At 26.2% G+C, this 15,079-nt stretch overlaps 9 protein-coding genes across 9 annotated transcripts; 6 read left to right on the top strand and 3 right to left on the bottom strand. All coding sequences in view use genetic code 12, as the record gives it.

Annotated features, from left to right (window-relative positions):
- Positions 1–1,323: 1,323 nt before the first annotated feature.
- Positions 1,324–3,492, top strand: FRE10 (Fre10p; the record flags this gene model as incomplete). The annotated part of the gene is made up of 1 exon (XM_051766192.1): positions 1,324–3,492. One exon carries the CDS (start codon positions 1,324–1,326, stop codon positions 3,490–3,492), a length of 2,169 nt encoding a protein of 722 aa, XP_051617605.1.
- A 1,329-nt stretch (positions 3,493–4,821) lies between these two features.
- On the top strand, positions 4,822–7,017 carry KGF54_005397 (uncharacterized protein; the record flags this gene model as incomplete). Its single annotated transcript, XM_051766189.1, has 1 exon — positions 4,822–7,017. One exon carries the CDS (start codon positions 4,822–4,824, stop codon positions 7,015–7,017), a length of 2,196 nt encoding a protein of 731 aa, XP_051617604.1.
- Positions 7,018–7,663: 646 nt separating this feature from the next.
- Positions 7,664–7,942, top strand: KGF54_005396 (uncharacterized protein; the record flags this gene model as incomplete). Its single annotated transcript, XM_051766188.1, has 1 exon — positions 7,664–7,942. One exon carries the CDS (start codon positions 7,664–7,666, stop codon positions 7,940–7,942), a length of 279 nt encoding a protein of 92 aa, XP_051617603.1.
- Positions 7,943–8,293: 351 nt separating this feature from the next.
- On the top strand, positions 8,294–9,229 carry KGF54_005395 (U2-type spliceosomal complex subunit; the record flags this gene model as incomplete). The annotated part of the gene is made up of 1 exon (XM_051766187.1): positions 8,294–9,229. One exon carries the CDS (start codon positions 8,294–8,296, stop codon positions 9,227–9,229), a length of 936 nt encoding a protein of 311 aa, XP_051617602.1.
- A 174-nt stretch (positions 9,230–9,403) lies between these two features.
- On the bottom strand, positions 9,404–10,525 carry KGF54_005394 (chromatin DNA-binding HSP70/DnaK family ATPase; the record flags this gene model as incomplete). The annotated part of the gene is made up of 1 exon (XM_051766186.1): positions 9,404–10,525. One exon carries the CDS (start codon positions 10,523–10,525, stop codon positions 9,404–9,406), a length of 1,122 nt encoding a protein of 373 aa, XP_051617601.1.
- Positions 10,526–10,762: 237 nt separating this feature from the next.
- On the top strand, positions 10,763–11,479 carry SPC34 (Spc34p; the record flags this gene model as incomplete). Its single annotated transcript, XM_051766185.1, has 1 exon — positions 10,763–11,479. The coding sequence occupies one exon, from the start codon at positions 10,763–10,765 to the stop codon at positions 11,477–11,479; it is 717 nt and encodes a 238-aa protein (XP_051617600.1).
- A 196-nt stretch (positions 11,480–11,675) lies between these two features.
- On the bottom strand, positions 11,676–12,092 carry RPL30 (60S ribosomal protein eL30; the record flags this gene model as incomplete). The annotated part of the gene is made up of 2 exons (XM_051766184.1): positions 11,676–11,993; positions 12,081–12,092. 2 exons carry the CDS (start codon positions 12,090–12,092, stop codon positions 11,676–11,678), a joined length of 330 nt encoding a protein of 109 aa, XP_051617599.1.
- Positions 12,093–12,719: 627 nt separating this feature from the next.
- RPL24A (60S ribosomal protein eL24) lies at positions 12,720–13,507 on the top strand (the record flags this gene model as incomplete). The annotated part of the gene is made up of 2 exons (XM_051766183.1): positions 12,720–12,812; positions 13,046–13,507. 2 exons carry the CDS (start codon positions 12,720–12,722, stop codon positions 13,505–13,507), a joined length of 555 nt encoding a protein of 184 aa, XP_051617598.1.
- Positions 13,508–13,677: 170 nt separating this feature from the next.
- Positions 13,678–14,628, bottom strand: FGR10 (Fgr10p; the record flags this gene model as incomplete). Its single annotated transcript, XM_051766182.1, has 1 exon — positions 13,678–14,628. The coding sequence occupies one exon, from the start codon at positions 14,626–14,628 to the stop codon at positions 13,678–13,680; it is 951 nt and encodes a 316-aa protein (XP_051617597.1).
- Between the last annotated feature and the right edge of the window lie 451 nt (positions 14,629–15,079).

Below are 15,079 nucleotides of genomic sequence, written 5' to 3'. Positions count from 1 at the left end.
ATTTCCCCTTACTTACTATATTTGCTACATTTGTTCTTTTCAAGATGAAACTACTCCGCCATACATTTTTTAATAATAATCAAGAAATTAACTTAGTAAGATTATTAATACAATTTTTTTATTGTTCATTAATTTTTTTTTTTTTCTGAATTCTTTTCATATTGGAATCTCAGCTATGCTATTAATTAACTAAAATTATACAAGTTGGACATAATCTACATAACCAGTCTTTTTAAATATTGCTGTCACATATATTTAAATAGTTTTTAGAGAAAAATTGTTAGTAAAACTTAACAATTTAACTCTAAATTGTTCAATATAGAGTGGTTTATTCACATACTCATTTAAATTAAGGTATCAAGCATTAAAATTATAGTTGAAATATTATTTTATGTTATTATAATTAATAATTAGTACTGCCAACTTTCAAACCCCTTGATTTTATTTTATTTTTTTTGATATTCTTTTGAATCACATACCAAGAAAATTTTACAATCATGTTTCATGTCAATTATTTGATTTTGCCTCTTTTTGTTCCCTTAGATCTTGTTTTAATACTTAGACTAAGGAAAAAAAAAGCTTGATTCAAATGACTATTACACGTTGTTTGATTTGATCATTGCTATCTCAGTTAATCGATGCAACTTTCTTGATAAGATTCAACAAAAAAATCTGGACATTATAAATTATATACCGATATACATAAAACTATTGTATTTTACATTGATGTGATTGGATATAAGAAAAATTTCACATAATAAGATTAATTAATATCGAATTGTTCATTGATTAAATTGATAAAATTTTTCTATTGTTCTTTAAAATTGTAATACACAAAAAATTATAATTTTGTACAATTTATTTACTAGTACTATTACTACGTTATTATTCATTAATCGAACTTAACTGATGAATAAATAATTATAATGCAATAACTATAGGGTAAAGTTCGATAAATAGTCAGCTCATTTATTCAAATTGAAATACTTCAAACAAATCTATTCTTTATTAAAATATTATTAGATGGTTAAGATAAACAAAAAATACAAAACGGTAGAATTTCTTAAATTTATGTTTTAAATTTTACACAAACTTAATTTTGTAACTCTTTTTGTTTTTTAACTTATACACAAATTTTAAATTGAAAAAAACAATGTAAATTTATTAAAATTTTTAATCTACAATTTTCATCTTTTTTTGTCAAATCTAATGATGTATTTATATAATTGAATTTCCTTTAAATCTAATTTGTTTCAAAATGAGAATTTGGTCACTTGGTTGAATTTTCAAAACTTAAATCATCAAGTTTATCAAAGATTAAAGATGGTGTGTTTCAGATCATTAAATTCTTTAATACTTTTAACAATTTTTTTTTTATTAAATTTGGGCTCTTGTGATTTTAAAATATATCATGCTGATGATTTCCCAGTACAAGCATGTCAAGGATTAATTGGTAAAACTGCAAATTTTTTCAAAAATGCTACTGCAGAAGCTAAAACTGGTTATTGTAAAATTAAAAATCAACCTGCTTTAGGTACAATGGTTCAATGTATTGAAGTTTTAAATAAAGAAAGAAATTCAAATAGTAGAAAATTATTTTTGAAAAGTTGTAAAAAATCTAATTTAACTGAAGCTTTATATATGGAAGCTTTACAAAATGCAACAAGTTTTGGATTTGTTAATGTTACAACAGATAAAAGTTTTAATAAAACTAAACCATATTATAAACCAGTACTTATAAAGGAAAAAAAAATTATAGCTGCTTATGATTCAACTGCTACAAGATGGTATGGATATAATTATGGTCATTGGTTTGGTATGTCATTAATGTTATATTGGATTGGTATAGTTTTAATTGCAGGATTTATAAATTTAACATATTTTATTGCACCAAATTTTGTTAAATCATTGAAAGGTAAAATTATAAATGGATTTAGATCATATATTACTTTACCTGCATTATTTAATAAAACACATGCACATCATAAAACAATTACAAAGCATGTTCATATTATGTTTCCAACAAGAATTGAGACTTTAATTATGTTGGGTTGGTTTATAATGGCATTAACATTTTGTTGTACAAATTATGTTCATGTTTCTCCCAATTCAATATGGCCACAAGTTTGGAATGAAATGGGTAGAAAAATTGCTGATAGAACTGGATTAATTGTTATTTGGCAAATGCCAATTTTAATATTATTTGCTGGTAGGAATAATTTTATGCAATGGATTACTGGGTTTTCATATGCAAGATTTATTTATTTTCATAAATGGATTGCAAGAATAGTATTTTGTATTTCAATAGCTCATGCTGTTGGAATGACTTTTAATGGTAGAGGTATTGGTAAATATGATTTAAGATTTGCTCAAGCTTATGTTAGATGGGGTACTGTTGCATTAGTTTGTTTTGGATTAATGAATTTTCAAGCTTTAATGATTTTTAGAAGAACCAATTATGAATTGTTTTTATTATTTCATATTTTATTGGCTGTTTTTGCAGTTGCTGGTTTATGGATTCATGTTGGTGATCAAGAGTTAGATCAATGGATGTATTGTGCTGTTGCTATATGGGTATTTGATAGAGTTGTTCGAATTTCAAAATTAATTGTATTTGGTATTAAAACAGCTCAAGTTCAATTAATTGCAAATGAAACTATTAAAGTATCAGTTAAAAGACCAAGTTATTGGAAACCATTTCCAGGTTGTCATGCTTTTATTCATTTTTTAAGACCAACATGTTTTTGGCAATCACATCCTTTTACTATTGTTGATTCAATTGAATCAGAAAATACTATAACTTTCTATTTAAAAGTTAAAGGTGGTATGACTCATGGATTATATTCATATTTATCAAAACAACCAGATCAAAAAGCTTCAATAAAAGTTTCAATTGAAGGACCATATGGTAATCCAATTTCATTAAATAGATTTGAAAATAATTTATTTATTGCAGGTGGTAATGGTATACCAGGAATATATTATGAAGCTATTGATATAGTTAGAAAATTGGGTGAAAAAAGAAGAATAAAATTATATTGGGTTATAAGACATTATGCATCATTAGAATGGTTTTATCAGGAATTATTAAACTTGCAACAATATTCAAATAAGATGGATATAATTATGTATATTACTCAACCACATTTAGGTTTAACAGAACCAATAACAACTGATTTTACAGATGATGAAATTGAACAAGAAGAAGAAGAACAAGAAGAAGAAGAAAAAAATAAATCAGATTCTGATTTTAGTGAAGAAAATTATCACATTGCAAAATTGAAAAAACAATTAAATTTTATTGAATTTAAAGATGGTAAACCAGATTTTTATACTATCGTTGGTGAAGAAATTAAAGAGACTGATGGTCCATTAGGTATAGCATCATGTGCTCATGGTTCAATGGTTGATGATGTTAGAAAATCAGTTGTTGATCATTTAAATGATTCACCTTACAGAATAGAATTATTTGAACAAATGCAAAGTTGGTAAGTTAGTCTGATTATTTGCGAAGTATTTAGTTTATTTCGATTTTTTTTTTACTATTAAAAGGTCTTGATTTTTGGTTTGAATTTTATAGAGTTGTTTCAAATTTAGTTTTAATTAATTTAATATTTATATTGTCATTATTATTCTTATTGTAAGTAAGTCAATTTGAAATTGATAAAATCAAAGGTTCAAAGAATATAAAAATTGACATAATTCCTGTATATGAATGAATTGTCAAACATTTTAAAAATATTAATTATTTCATGATAAAGCATAGCTATTTAAACGTCTAGAACTAATCGTTAAATGGATACCACATACTTAGTATTACCGAAAATGATTCATCTCAAGCACTCTCCCCAATTGTTAATTATTAATTTTTTGCTTGTTTCATTTCAATTGAGCAATAATATTAACTATTCTAATAATAATATCCACTTTATTAAAACTTATAATTCGTCGGTATTATAATTTATAACGTTCTTTTAATAGATTTAATCGGTTATTATATTCTTAAATTTAATTAATATCTTTTTGTTAATTGTTCATCGAATTGATTCAAATGATATGTACAAATTTCAATATTATATAATACTGTATAATTAAAACGCGTCTTATTAATATATTTAAGTGATAATAATAATACTGTATATAAATAATGCTATTGGATAAAGTAAATAAATAACACGAAAAATACTACTACAATATAATAATAATAAATTTTAATTATTAATAATAAAATATTTTTTTACAACCAATTTAAATTTTTTTATTTTTAATTACAACATCTTTAATTAATTGAACAAGAGGTTTTGTTGAAGAGAAAAGACAGATAGGTGAGATAATATCATTAATAGAAGCTAGTAAAGAAGTGGTTAATTTGGTCAATAAAATTACAATTTTAATATAAATTTAATTTTAAGATCAAGATAGACAAAATTTACGAGATTTTTATTTTCATTTTCATTTATCATTTTTTATAAATTTCAAATCAAATTCAATTCAAATTCAAAAATTCAAAAAATTATAATAAAATATAGGAGGAAAAATTTTTATATACATTATTATATTAAACAGATTAATTTATAAAAGTTTACATTCATTTTTCTTAACACTTTTATATCGGATATTTGTTTATCATCAATTAAAGATTTATTTTTTTATTGTTTTTACCACTTTCATATTTGATTATATCAAATTTACATTCAATTAATTTAATTGATTACTTATAAATTAATATAATTTAACTATAGTCATTCGTTTTATAATCAACTGTTAACTATCAATAGATCAAAATATCTTCAATATTCAGTCAATCATTAGTTCAACAAAATGTATTTTCAAGATCATATAACTCCAACTTTGGAATTATATGAAAGAGCTTCAAAAACAAGTGATGAAAGTGAAAGTAGTTCAGATTATTGTAAAAATCATCCAAATGATGATCAATGTGAAAAACCAGTTAGTAATAATAGTCTTACAATTGCTTTATCTATAGTTTTACCAATTGTTGCAATACTTTGTGTATTAGGTTTTTTCATTTATAAAAATTATAGAAAAAATAAAAAAGAAGAATTAGATAATGATCCTGATTTTTATGAAAATGGTGATGGTACTGCATTACCTGATTTTAATATTAAACAATTTAATCATCAAGATGATAATAATCCTTTTCATAATAGAAATTCTGTTAGATATCCAATGGAACAAATTAATAAAGGTTATATAAATTATAATACTTCAGAAAGAAATAATGATAATCAAAGTTTTAAAAATTTTAATAACAATAATAATAATAACAATGGTGGCGGTAATCAAGATCCATATTTAGATAGTTTTGTACTTCCTTATCAACATCAAACTGGTTCAAAATTATCATTAGATGAATATGGTAAAAATTTAGGGGATTCACAAGGTTATAGAACTCCAAGTGGTATAATAAGAACAAGAACAAATTCTGTTACTTTAGATACTGCATTAAAATCAACTTCTTCAAATATTAATTCAAGAGATCATTCAAGAAATCAATCAAAAACTCATTCAAGAAATCCAAGTTCACAAATAAGTCCAATTAAAAAGATTCAAGGTAAACAATATACTAATATACCGAATGATTCTGATCATGATTTACAACATGCAGGTGCACCAAATGTTTCTAATGTTGTTGAAGAATCTAGTTCTGATGATAGCGGAATAATGTCACCAACAGAAGAAAATTCATATGGAGTAACTTATGAAAATGAATCAGATATGGCAATTAATAAATCTATACCACAAATTATTATACAAGATCAAGATGATCAAGAAGATGATCTTTTCAATGATACTAATGATCACCATACGTCTTCAGATGATTCCCCATTTGATGAAGATGAAAAAAATCAACATACAAAAGATACTACTTTGGATACAGTAGTAAAACATGACAAGAGATATAATGAACAACAATATCAACAACAAGATCAAGATAGTTTTGATGATGAAAATTTCAATTTCTCAACTAAACCAAAATCATCGAAAAATATAAGTAAATCACCAAGGATTTCAGCTTTTAATTTATTGAAAAATGATTCAGATGATGAAGATGAAGATGAAGAAATAGATAATTTAACACCACAACAACAAGAAGAAATTAAAAGAATGAAATCTGTTTATAAAGTTTATTTTGATAAAGAAAATAATGAAAATGGAGATACATCATTTGAAATTGATGAAAATTATCCATTACCTCAAAAGATTAATGATCAATTACAAATTGATACAAATTATGATAAAAGATATAGTAATACATCATCTGTTTATATGGATCCTGAAGAAGCTCAACAATATCAACAATATCAACAACAACAATTACAACAACAATATTATAATCAATTTAATCAACAATATCAACAACAATATGGTTCACCAGTTGATCCACAATTATATCAACATTATCAACAAGAACAATATAATTATTATCAAAGACAACAACAACAAAAAAGACCAAATCGTCCTTTACCTCCATTACAAAAATTACGTCATCCAGCCGATTTAAGAAAGTCAACTTTAGAAACTTATACTAATTTCACTCCACATCTTAAAAATCAAACTGTTATGTCACCACCAACTGGTAAACAACCATTTGTACCGATTGAAAATGATGGAGTTTGGACTTCACCAATAAATTCACCAACTATTCAGTCACTGGCATCATTCCCAAATCAAAGTCCTAATAATTATCAAAATCAATACCAACATAATCAATATCAACAACAACAAGGAGATTATTTCCCTCAACAACAACCTCCACAAAATAATCCAGTTCCTTCTGCCACTCAATTATCTAGATCATCAGTAGTAATGTTGAATCCAGTAACAGAAATTACTAAAACAAGAAAATTTAAACCTGCAGGTTCTTTACCATCAAATCCAAATTCAAATCATTTATATAATTTTGGACATAGTGATTTGAATGGTCCAGAAAATGACCTATTACCAGGAAATAGAAAAAGTGATGTAAGAAGAATGATGAATACAAATTTTTAGATTCAAACTTGTGTTCAAGAGTGATAAAGGTTAAATTTTTAAATTTTTCGGGTTCTCAAAGTATTTATCAGTTTATAGAATGGGAAGTGCTGTATGGTTTAGTTGAATATTTTGTTTCAGTTTATATTTTTGGATAAATGGAAAACGGTGTTAATCAATAGACATATTTTGTATATTTATTAAAAGAAATAGACGTTTTAAAAATTAAATCATAATGTATTAGAGTAGAACGTTGAAACAAATATTATATATTCATCGTTATGTACTGTTTAAATACCACACGATATTTACAAAATCAATTGGTAGCAATGTTAGTATTAATGATTTTATAACCAACCAAAATGCACGAATAATTTGAAAAATTAAAGAGAGAGAAAGAAAGAATAGTTAAAAAGTTAACTTGAAACTTCTATAAGCAATTAAGTAAAACTAAAGGTCAATCACTACCAACATACTCCGTAATTGTTCAATTAGAAATTCATATTAAAATTGGAAGCAAGATATCAACAAAAACTCAATCACTAATCTAGAAAAAAATAGCTTGATTTTTCACAACAATAATTAAAACAAACTAACAAAACAACTATAATAGATACAAAAAAAACTCATACCTTCATACATTCACATATAAATAATTACATAAACAATGTCATCTACAGCTACACCACAAGAGAAAGAAACAGCACAAAAAATTATACCAACTTCATCACAAAATTTATTAAATGATAAATGGGATGTTGTATTATCAAATACTTTAATTAAAACTGGATTAGGTTTTGGAGGAGGTGTATTAGCTTCAATATTGTTTTTTAGAAGAAGACAATGGCCTGTATGGTTAGGTATTGGATTTGGATTAGGTAGAGGATATAGTGAAGGTGATGCAATTTTTAGATCAAATCATGGATTAAGAACTGTAAAAGCTTAAACTTCATAAAAAAAGAGTAACAACAATATTCATCATTGGAATAATAAAAGGAAGTGGAATCAAGTCATTCTGATCAATTAATTAGAAGTTGATTCGACAATTACAACATTTTGTTTATAGCCTTAAAAAGACATAATAGAATTATTTTATTAAAACATAGTAAAAGTTTTGAAAGCTATTTCTAAATCAATTTGTAGTCAATGTATCTTTTTCTGATATGAATTGCCAACTAGTCAATAGAGGTGTCAATATCTACCGAGTTTCTTCTTTAAAAGTTGCAACCAAATTAATTATTGTAAGAAAAAATCAATTTACCTCCTTAAGCACATTCAAATTAATCTTAACAAATTAATGGATAAATTGATTCCAAAAATAATTAAAGATGAAATAGACTTATATAAGTTATTAGATTTACCAAATACAACAGATAGATCAACGCTATCATCACAAGAGATCCGTAAAGCATACAAAAAACAAGCATTAATTCATCATCCAGATAAACAACAACAAGAAGGAGATAATAAATTTGAATTAATACTAACGAGTTTTCAAATATTATCAAATCCAGAGTTCAAACAACAATATGATAACTTAGTTCAATTGAAAAAACAAAAGATCCAAAATTCGTCTAAATTAAATGAATTAATTTTAAACTTTCAAAAAGATTTATTATCAAACGAAGAGAAGAATTTAAATCAAAGACAAAATGGTCTGAAGTTTCAAAATTTGGATCAATTAAGAGAAGATGGGTTAAAAAAGAGAAGATTACACGAAAATAAGAGAATATCTGGCGATAACAAGGAACAGGATTTAACAACTACATCAATTTATGACTTACCACTACCGAATTTTATAGACTTTAAGACTCTCAAAAACGTACGAAAAGCTATCACTCAACATTTAGCAAAATTGAAATATAAATACAAATCAAATTTAGATATTGATGAAGTCATACTATCCGAAATAATGTCAACTTTTGGTCCAATAACGTCTATAACAATAAACGATCATGATGATAGATATTCTTATGCTACAATTGAATTTGCATCAGAATTGGCATTACAAAATGCAATAGCTTATGATTATTCAACTGCTTCTAAATGGGATGGTTCAAAGATTAGAAAGCTAGCGAGTTTATTAAGATCCTGTAAAAGGATTGAAAATGAAGAAGAAGATCTAGAGTACGAAGAAGCAAAAGATACTCCAAAGAAATGGACCAATAATGATTATGTCAATGATATACTAAACGATTATTATGTTAATTCCGTATCTGACAAAAAGATTTAAAGGTATGTTTGTTGATCAATTTGCCTTTTAAAAAAATTAATGACTTTTAATGTACGATCACATGTTTAACGAAAATGAAATTATGATGCTCCAAATTCGAGGATCGAGGTGAAAAGCTCTACAACTTTAATCTCAGAGGTTTCAATGCAATTTTTATTCTATGAATTTTCTTCTCTAATCATCTCTCCATTTAACAAATACTTCATCAGTTCTAAACCTCTGCGTACAAACAGTATCTTTTAGTTCATTAACTTCTCCCATTCTATACTGTAACAAGCCAGCATGAGCAATCATAATCCCATTATCAATACAAAATCTTTCATCAGTTGCAAAAATTTGACCATTTGCTCTATCTTCAATCATTAATTTCATCATTTCTTGTAATCTCTTGTTGGATCCAACACCTCCTACTATTAATACTTGATTACTATCAACATGTGCCAATGCTCTCTCAGTAATTTCAACTAACATACTAAATAAAATTTCTTGTAATGAAAAACAAAGATCTTCGGGAGTTATTAATTCACCTGATTCTTCATCTATAACTAATTTTGAATTCTTACCATTAAATAGATCCTTTGCTATATTGTCGATATATGCTAGTATTCCTGACATTGATAAATCCATCCCCTTCACAGTATACGGTAAATTTACCAATTTCTTACCCTTTTTAGCTAATTGTTCAATATTATATCCTGGTGCTGGTTCATTTGGAATTTTTAAAGTTCTTGCAAATCTATCTAAACAATTTCCAATTGCAATATCTAAAGTTTCTCCAAAAATTCTATACCTTTGTTTCGAATATGCTATAACTTGAGTATTACCACCACTAACATATAATACAACAGGATTTAAAGCTCCAGTTATTTCTCTTCCCATTTCGATATGTCCAACACAATGATTGACTCCAACTAATGGTATTGACCATAATTGTGATAAAGTTCTTGCAGCTATAACAACACTTTGTAATGGAGCTCCCATTCCAGGACCTTGAGTAAAACATATACAATCAATATCTTTTCCTTTTATTTTTGCTGTAGCAAGTGCTCTTTTTATTACTCTTATAACCCAATTTCTATGATGTCTTGCTGTATCTCTCGGTAAAAAACCTTCACCTGGTGGTGTTATATATGTATCTCGTATATTTGATAGTACTTCTGCTTGATTATCTGATGTTAATTGTCCTTTTTTATGTTTTATTACACCTACCCCTAATTTATTTGCTGAACCCTCAAGTCCCAATGCTATATAATGATCTTTTCCAAGTTTTAAATATCTATCTAGATCTACTGTCATTTTCAAAATATGGTTGTTATAATCTATATATAATTGTAATTCTTGTTTAATCAAAAATTCTTCTCAAAGTATTCATATATTGAAAAATTCAAATTTAGTAGTACGTGCGGCTCAAAATTTTTTTTTTACTTTATCGTGAAACTGTGAAACATAAACAAAAGATTTAACTTAGTTATAACTCAATTTGAAACGTATTCGAAAGACTTACTCCAGACTACATATATTCATTTAATAACGATGACGCTACTAGACGAACAATTAAAAAGAATAGAAGATGGCACTAAATTGCTACAATCTTATTATTTCCAGGATCAAGGAATGTTTACAAATTCAATAATAAACGAAACACCAACATCTTTTCTACAAGATTCAACTCCCGATGAAAGACAATTGTATAAAGTGGTATATAAAAGCTATAATCAAAACGGTCAAAAACAAAGCAACAATTATTATGATATAAACCCCAACGGTGAAGATCCAGTAATAGAGAGAGTTGATGGTAAGTCGATATATAAAGAGATTGTACCAGAAGATGAAGAATCGGAAGAAGAATATGATAGTGAATATAATAATAATTATGACAAACCAATGGTAAGAGTACCCGAATTATACAATAGCGACATAAATGATTCAAACTCTAAAAGTAATTCATTTTTCTCAATAAACTTTTCATCAAGAAACTTACAAGATCAAATTAAAGAATTAATACAAACGGTAGATGAATATCCAGATTTAATTTTAAATTATCAATCCTTAAAAGAGAAATGTGGAATTTTGAAACAGAATTATATAACTTCTATGAACGAAATTGAAGAAATTGAAGATGAAATTGTGGTATTGGAAGATGCATTACAAGAAAATCACAATAAAAATGTCTTGAATATTGATGAATTACTACAGATGGAAGAAGATGAAATAGAAAACTTGCAGCATGCATTGGAGGATAGAAGCTAGAACTAATTCCAACAAAGTGAAGGTAGAATTAATAGGAAGCTGGTCTCTCTAGGAATGAAATATATTTTAATAATAGATCCCTACATTATAATTTTCCTCTTTAAAAATAATAATAATACATTTATTTCAAAATATTCCTATTTATAAAAATTTTTATCACTAATTAAATTAATAATTAATTGTTTTATTATTAAATTTAAACTGAAGTTAAAATATCTGAATCACCAGCATCTAAAATTGATAAAGTACCAACTCTGAATAATTTACCACAAACAGTACCTAATTCATTGTTACCACCTTGGAAATAATAAACTCTAGTTTTTGATAACATAGCATAATATTCTAATTCAGATTTTCTTAAAACTGGAGTATTAGCAGCAATAATAATTAATTTTGCTTTACCAGTTCTTAATGATTTAACAACTGATTTATAACCTAAGGTGTATTTACCTGATTTAATGGTTAAAGCTAATTTTGAGTTGATGTTTTCTTGGTTTTTGTTTGATTTTGGGGCCTGAAGTTTGATGTTAGTATTTTGAGCTTAATTACTTGATTAATGACTTTAATTAGTTTTATTTTCAAAAATGTTGTTCTGTATAACAATTTGTAACATGATCAATATATGGCTATTCATTTGAAAATAATAGTTCTCACAACATTGTCACATACATTAATATTGTATCTCACTTGCAAATCCAATCTGTCAAAACAACCTTCGGTTCTCCAGTTCCACTACTGCTATATAATTCTTTGTTGATTTTGAAAATAATTTAAATCATCATTATTAATATCATTAAAGTATACTGACCATCTCTGTGTATTATATATATATTTCACTCCGGTCTTGGTGTAATGAGAAAAGAAAAATTCTATATGATAATTCTGAAACTGAAAAATTATTTTGTATGTATTTAGAGAGATGATAGTAAAAATTTGGTTAATGAATCACGTGTAATTTAATCACGTGGACACAGTTTAGCAGAGGGCTATAAACACTTCTCACTATTAATTAATTTTTCACTAGTAAAAGATTAACTATTGCACCAAAATAATACCGAAAAAAAAAATTACTATAGAATTTTGAAATTTTGAATATTTCGATTTAACTTTAATCAATAAACCAACTAATTTAGTACAAGTATGTTCAGAACAGGTATAAACTATTCCAAAGACAATCAATATAAGTAGAATATGAGATAAAATGTTACAGGAAGAATTAAGTCGGGAACTAGACGAATAAATGAGAGAGACAAGTGTTAATAATCATGTAGATACAACGACAAAAATTGGAATATCACATAAAGTAGAAAATATTCATCTACGAGGGATATCAGTATGCCTTCATCATTATCAAGATCACAGAAAAACAATACACGTTGGATAATAAATTACAATAGCAACGAAACCTACCACATTTTTAAATAATGAAGATTAATTTATTGAAATTGAATTTATCATAATTAGAAGATTGGAGTAATTCAAAATCTCACATTGGAAGCTTAGATTGTCTGGGAGTTAAAACAATTGACAACACATGTATACTAACATTTATTTTATAGAATGAAGATCGAAGTTGATTCCTTTTCAGGTTCTAAAATTTATCCAGGTAGAGGTACCTTATTTGTCAGAGGAGATTCAAAAATCTTTAGATTCCAATCATCAAAATCTGCATCATTATTTCATCAAAGAAAAAATCCAAGAAGAATTTCATGGACTGTTTTATATAGAAGACACCATAAAAAAGGTATTTCAGAAGAAACTTCTAAAAAAAGAACTAGAAAAACCGTTAAACATCAAAGAGCTATTGTTGGTGCTTCATTAGAATTAATTAAAGAAAGAAGATCACAAAAACCATCAGATAGAAAAGCTGCTAGAGATTCAAAATTAGCTAAAGATAAAGAAACTAAAAAAGCTGATAAAGCTGCTAGAAAAGCCGAAAAAGCTAAAGCTGCTGCTTCAGGTGCTTCAGTTGTTTCAAAACAAGGTGCTAAAGGTTCATTCCAAAAAGTTAAAGCTACTTCTCGTTAAACAAATTAATATTAATATAGTTTAATAAAATATTATGTAAAAATAGAAATAATGAGATGAAGATAACTTTTTAAAATTTTATGTGTATATTATAATAATCTTATAAAGTAATAGCTTTTAATATATACAAAACGTTCAAAAAAGAAATGAAGTTTTCAATTTGTAAAGTTCTAATCAAATCGTAGTTCGTATTCACCAAATGTAAATTTTCCAGGTGATTCATTAAAACTTAATATAGCTCTAGATTTTGAATTGACTTTATACCCAAAATGAAATGATTCAGTAGTATGACCATATAATAACCGAATTTTAGAACCTGAATAATTGATAACAATTATAAATCCACAATAAAATTGGGGATCTAATTTAAAAATGAAATTCCGTAATTCTTCTACGTAATTAGATTCATCCATGTCAATAATTGAATTAACTAACTGAGATGCTAAATTATATTTAAGAATTTGTTCACCATTACCGGAACATATACAACTTATTTCCAATTCGTAAGTTGGCAAACTTTTAAACCCAATTGAAGCTCCTATAATTCCAGCACAACCTATTCTACCTGGTAATTTAAAAAAATTACCACCTGACGATGAAGTTATAACAGTTTCATTTTCTTTCAATGAAATAATTCCAATTGTATCTTGTACATTAAAACTTTTGAATTCGTTAATTGAAGTTTTATGGGAATCAAAAATTTTTTGGTTCTCCTTCGTAATTACATTGAATGATTCATTTACATTTATAAATTTTTTCAACCTCGAAACATTCAAAGTTACTGGTTTCAATAATTCTTTGCCAATGCTACTTTTTGAATAAAGCTCATTTATTTTTTCAAAAATTCGGAACATTTCTCTGGTTGGACAATCGATTTGTAATCCAGTCAATGATCCCACAGAACCATCACTTTTCATAAAACTGGCATCTATTTCTACTTCTCCAAGCAAATTCAAATTTGATCCATATCCTGTATTTGTTAATGGACTTTTTTCCAAAATATCACTAACTTCTAGTATGGACTTTTGTTTAAGTGCTTTTTTAATTAATTGGGCGTATTTTTTATTGCTTGATAAAGAATGATTACCTGCTCCTATATGTAGTATCAAAACATTTGACATCACCTCATGATTGAATATTTAGGGTATTTGAGTTGTACTGAAACAATTCCAAAATTCTACTCTATCATTTAAATTTTGATCAATTTCAAGCTACCATATGAGATCTCGTGATAATCTGAAACATAACTCCGCTGTTGATTTAAATAGTTGCAAAACCACTTAAATTGTTGCAAAACCATAATTAAATCTCAAGGATCCGAAAAACTAAACATCAAATTTAAACGACAAGTGTACATTAAGTTATAACAAAGATTTAACATAACAAATTACAAGTCCACTTACCTTCTATTGACACACTTGCAATCAAGATCTACAAACTCTACTTGCATTCAAGATCTACAAAATCAACTAAGTTAAGTAAAATGCAAAATGCAGATCAGACTGCAAAATAATCTATATATACAATTCGAAACCGTTTCAGAAAAAACAATGAAATTGATTTGGACAACAT

Source organism: Candida jiufengensis (assembly GCF_024610255.1).
Source record: "Candida jiufengensis strain CBS 10846 chromosome Unknown scaffold12, whole genome shotgun sequence".
Taxonomy (NCBI): Eukaryota; Fungi; Ascomycota; class Pichiomycetes; order Serinales; family Debaryomycetaceae; genus Lodderomyces; species Lodderomyces jiufengensis.
Note: the sequence above shows the minus strand (reverse complement) of the source record. Positions and strands in the feature narration are given on the sequence as shown.